General features: G+C 62.5%; 1 protein-coding gene across 1 annotated transcript; it reads left to right on the top strand.

Annotated features, from left to right (window-relative positions):
- Positions 1-601: 601 nt before the first annotated feature.
- On the top strand, positions 602-3,818 carry KISS1R (KISS1 receptor; the record flags this gene model as incomplete). The annotated part of the gene is made up of 5 exons (XM_081232724.1): positions 602-845; positions 1,628-1,752; positions 2,251-2,386; positions 2,704-2,936; positions 3,130-3,818. The coding sequence occupies 5 exons, from the start codon at positions 602-604 to the stop codon at positions 3,577-3,579; spliced, it is 1,188 nt and encodes a 395-aa protein (XP_081088850.1). The 3' UTR covers positions 3,580-3,818.
- Positions 3,819-5,176: the final 1,358 nt, after the last annotated feature.

Here is a 5,176-nt window from a genome sequence, read left to right as displayed (position 1 = left end):
AACCACAAGATCCCGGGCATCCCTCCTTTGCCCTGAACCTTCCATGGCTCGCCAGTGTCCTGGGGCAAACCCTGGCAGCAGATACTGAGGACCTCTGAGGGCTGACCTCACCGCCAGCCGGGGCCCACCCACCCGGAGCCCCAGCCCCATGGAAGGTCAAAGTCATGGCCTCTGCCTCATTCCCTAGACTCTGTGGCTTTGTCCCCCTGCTTTTCCTACTGGTGGGTCTCTACCCTTCCCTCCCCTGGTGTAGGATCGGTCCTTCCCGTAGCCTCTGGGAAGCCTACCCCCAACCCTGCTCCGCCCCAAGCCCCTCCTCCAGCCTCCCCCCTCCTGTGCTCTTATCCTGACCCCCAAGGTGTGGGGGAGGAGGGAATGGGAGAGAAGGGTGCTGCGCTGGTGAACCGCAGGGGCACAGGCAGGGGAGGGAGTGGCCAGCGGCTGCAGGAGAGGCGGGAAGGCGGGGACACGGTGGGATGCGGGGTATAAACGCGCGGCGGCTGAGCGCCAGCGGAGAATCCCCGGAGCCCAGCCGGGAGGAGGGTCACTGCCCCATCCCCGGGCGCAATCCCGGAGGGCGGCTGGGAGGAAGAGGGCGGCAATGCGCGCCTTGGCCACGTCCGGGCCCAACGCGTCCTGGTGGGCGCTGGCCAACGCATCCGGCTGTGCCGGCTGTGGCGCCAACGACTCGGACGGCCCGGCCCCGGCGCCGTGGCCCGTGGACGCCTGGCTAGTGCCGCTCTTCTTTGGCGCGCTGATGCTGCTGGGCCTGGCAGGGAACTCGCTTGTCATCTTCGTCATCTGCCGCCAGAAGCAGATGCGGACGGTGACCAACTTCTACATCGGTGAGCGCCCAGGCGCTGTGCAGTGCCTGCGGACCATTCCGGGGGTCGCCGCGAGGGCGGAGTGGCCAGGGGCGCCCCTAGCGGTGCGTCGGAGTCCTCTCAGATAGGGATCTCTCCCCTGCAGGGCTCCCTGTCCTTTCCCTATTGTCCCTGTACCTTAGGCTGGAGGTCGCAAACTCTGGCTTTGGAGGGTTCCACGGTGGCCGGAGTAGTTAAAAGGGAGGTTGGAGAGTGTGGCCCATGGAGCGCTGGCCATGCCACTCAAGGAAGATGTCCAATTGAAATGTGGTTCTTATAACATGGTGTCCGATTAATAAAAGGAGTGGGGGAAAGACTGCGTGGCCCGCAGGCCCCCAGTTTGCGCCCTCTGCCCCAGAGGCTCAGTTGACACATTTGTGTGATGGGGGTGCCCTACCCGGCTGAGTACTCAGTGTTCTCCATTCTGTGTTGGCTGTTGGGCAACACCACTCTACCCAATTTTCAGGTAAGAAAACTGAGGCTCAGAGGGGCGGAAGCCTACCCGCAACCCCCACAGTGGTGAGCAGGGTCCATTGCTGCTTGAACAGCTATGAAGCCCCTGCTGGGGAGTGTTTGAAATCTAAAAGGGTGAGAGGAGGGTGCCCCAACTTCTCTGCCCACAGATGTCGGGACCTCTCTGGGGGCCTCCCGAGCCACCCTGCTGGTCACTGGGACAAAGGCGAGGCCCAGGGGGCTGGGCCAGGGCTCTGGGCGGCCAGGCAGATGTACCCCACATCTAGCACCTGTGCGTCCCCCGCCTGCAGCCAACCTGGCGGTCACAGACTTGACGTTCCTGCTGTGCTGCGTTCCCTTCACCGCTCTGCTCTACCCACTGCCCGCCTGGGTGCTGGGCGACTTCATGTGCAAGTTCCTCAACTACATCCAGCAGGTGTGGGCTGGGGGCAAGCGGGCTGGGGGAAGGGGTTCGCGAACCAGGGGAGGAGTGGGTGTGCTCGGGGCTGGACCTCCTGCTGGGCGTGGAGGTGGGCGGGGCGGGGACAGAGTCTGGGTGGGGCTGGGGCAGGTGAAGCCTGGACTGGGTGGGAGGGAGGAAGACGAGGGCAATGGGGGTTGGGCGGGGAGTGGGGTGGCGGGCGCTCGGAGCCCTGCTACTTCTTGCCCCACCCGTCTCGGGATCCTAGGATGCACCTGCCTCTCCTGGTCTCAGTCTTGGGGGCCTCAGCCTACCCCTAATGACTCCGCCCTGCCCCACCACCCTGGGCTCCTCTCCTGTCCCTTCAACTTGTGGGCCCTGGAGACCCTCCCGGGACAGGTCCTGCCTGTATTCGAGTGGCTGGACAGTGGGGGACCCGCAAGGAGGGCGCAGACAGGGAAAGGTCCAGACCAGGCAGGGGGCCACACGCTGGGCTCCTCCCGTCCCTCCCAGGTCTCGGTGCAGGCCACGTGCGCCACCCTAACCGCCATGAGCGTGGACCGCTGGTACGTGACCGTGTTCCCGCTGCGCGCCCTGCACCGCCGCACGCCCCGCCTGGCGCTGGCTGTCAGCCTCAGCATCTGGGCGGGTGAGTGCAGCGCGGAGGCCACACGGGGTAGGGGGGACAAGTTTTCCTGCCCTGGGCTCACACCCCCCACACACACTCACTGCCTCTCTCCGGGCCTCGCTCCTGCATCTGAGAAATGGACGCAATGGCGTTCCGGCGTTCCCTGCGAGGGCTACTGAGGGCGCAGACCCGTGCAGACGCGCGCCTAGGAGGCGCTCAATGTCCGCTGCCCTAACCCTAACCCTAACCGGGGTTAGAGGCACCGGGGAGACCAGGGCCCGGGCCCCCTCGCGCCCCTCGTCCCCTGGGCCAGGTCTTCAGCCGGGCCTGTGATGCAGGCTCCGCGGCCGTGTCCGCGCCGGTTCTCGCCCTGCATCGCCTCTCGCCCGGACCGCGCACCTACTGCAGCGAGGCCTTCCCCAGCCGCTCCTTCGAGCGCGCCTTCGCGCTCTACAACCTGCTGGCGCTCTACCTGCTGCCGCTGGCCGCCACCTGCGCCTGCTACGGGGCCATGCTGCGCCACCTGGGCCGGTCTGCCGTGCGCCCCGCGCCCGGCGACAGCGCCCTGCAGGTGCGCAGCTGTGTGGATGGGGGCGCGGCCGGGCAGGAGTTGGGGGGATGGCACAGTGGGGGGGTGGGAGTGAGGTGCATCTGAGGCGGGTGGCGCGGGGGGGGGAATTTAACAGGGTCAAGTAGCGGAGAGCCCTGGGTGTTGCCCCTGCCGGTCCTTCGCCTTCCCTCATACCCCCTCCCCCCCTCCCCAGGGGCAGCTGCTGGCAGAGCGAGCGGGCGCTGTGCGGGCCAAGGTCTCGCGGCTGGTGGCGGCCGTGGTCTTGCTCTTCGCCGCCTGCTGGGGCCCCATCCAGCTGTTCCTGGTGCTGCAGGCTCTGGGCCCGGCGGGCGCCTGGCATCCGCGCAGCTATGCAGCTTACGCACTCAAGACCTGGGCGCACTGCATGTCCTACAGCAACTCGGCGCTGAACCCCCTGCTCTACGCCTTCCTGGGCTCCCACTTCCGTCAGGCCTTCCGCCGCGTCTGCCCCTGTGCTCCCCGGCGGTCCCGCCGGTCGGGACCCTCGGACCTGGCCGCCCCCCAAACCGAGCTGCACCGCCTGACCGCCCACCAGGCCCCCGCCAGGACCCCGAAGCCAGGCAGCGGTGGGCTGGGGCCGCGCAGGTTGTGTGTCCTGAGGGAGCACGCTGCCCCTCTCTGAGCCCTCTCTGGGGGAATCAAGATGAGCCCCTCTGGAACAGGAGCTGCTTAAACAGCAGCTGCTATAATTCTGCTATTAATGTCTTTATTTTTGTCCGTGTTCATCACAGTGAAAATGTTTTGCGCTCTGGTACAACTTTGCCACTATTGATATTGTAATGATTATTTCTGTGTTTCCTGAAGTTGAAGATGCTTTGCTGATGGCACTTTCTGGAACTTTCAAGGAAGCATCAATAGACGTTTTCACACACTGCCTTGCAGTTGACCGTAAAATTGTAAGATTCATGTCATTTTCAGAGATGTTAAAAAGTGAACACGATGTGCATATTAAAATTGATAAAAAGGGGCTTCCCTGGTGGCGCAGTGGTTGAGAGTCCGCCTGCCGATGCAGGGGACGCAGGTTCGTGCCCTGGTCCGGGAAGATCCCACATGCCACGGAGCGGCTGGGCCCATGAGCCATGGCCGCTGAGCCTGCGCGTCCGGAACCTGTGCTCCGCAGCGGGAGAGGCCACAACAGTGAGAGGCCCGCGTACCGCAAAAAAAAAAAAAAAAAAAAAAAAATTGATGAAAAGGTGCTCTTCTTACTACCAGGTGAGCATCCAGAATCCTGGCTGGAAAATAATGGGTGTCATTGAATAAATAAGGCCTCCCTGGAGCACAGTGCACAGAGCTGTCCTTGGGAGACACAGGATTCGCAGTACATAACAAACGACCCCAAAACAGAGAGGCATAGAACAGCATCAGTGTATTACCAATCACGATTTGGTGGGTGAGTGGGCTCAGCTGGGCGGTTCTTGTGACCCATGTGGTGTTGAGTGAGTAGCCGACCTAGCGGCTGGACCAGGAAGGCCGGAGAAGGCTTTCGTCACGCTGGCAGCCAAGCACTCCTCCACAGGCTGCCTGGGCTTCCTCCCAACATGGCAGTCTGGGGAAAGTCAGGCTTATGCCTTGGTGTAAACTTCCAAGGAGAGGTGGAAGCCGCAGAGCCTCACTCCTTCCACGTTGAATTGTTGGGTGCTGTCAGAGTCACGCCCAGATTCAAGGTGGGGGGAACAGACCTACCTCTTGGTGGGTTGAGCTGCGTGTGCCTGCTAGGCAGGGGGAGGGTTAGGGTGAGGCCCTGCAGGCCTCAGGCTTAGTCACCCTGAAGGACAACCGCCCATCTCTTGGAGGGCCCCCGTCCTTCCAAATTATTTGGGGACATCCTAGGTCTCCAAAGATCCCAAATTTGCAAAGATGTTATATGAGAAGGGGAGGCCATTCCATTCTGACATAGACATTGGCCTGAAGCTCACTTGTTCTGGTCTTCAAGTCCTGGTCTCTGCACCAGGCCGGGCATGAGGGCGAAATCTCCCCTTTGCCCACAGGCCCTGCCCACCTCCCTCCCTCTCCTCGCCCCATCCCCAAAAACTCAACTCAGGGAATGAGTGGCAGGATTTCCTGTGAAAAAGGAATTTGAAACAAACAAACAAACAAAAAACAGGGAATTCCCTGGTGGTCCAGTGGTTAGGACTCCATGATTTCACCGCTGAGGGCCCATGTTTGATCCCTGGTTGGGGAACTAAGATCCCACAAGCTGTGCGGCCAAAAAAACAAAA

Source organism: Mesoplodon bidens, assembly GCF_964165515.1.
Source record: "Mesoplodon bidens genome assembly, chromosome: 4".
Lineage (NCBI taxonomy): Eukaryota > Metazoa > Chordata > Mammalia > Artiodactyla > Ziphiidae > Mesoplodon > Mesoplodon bidens.
This window is presented reverse-complemented; position numbering and strand designations above follow the sequence as displayed.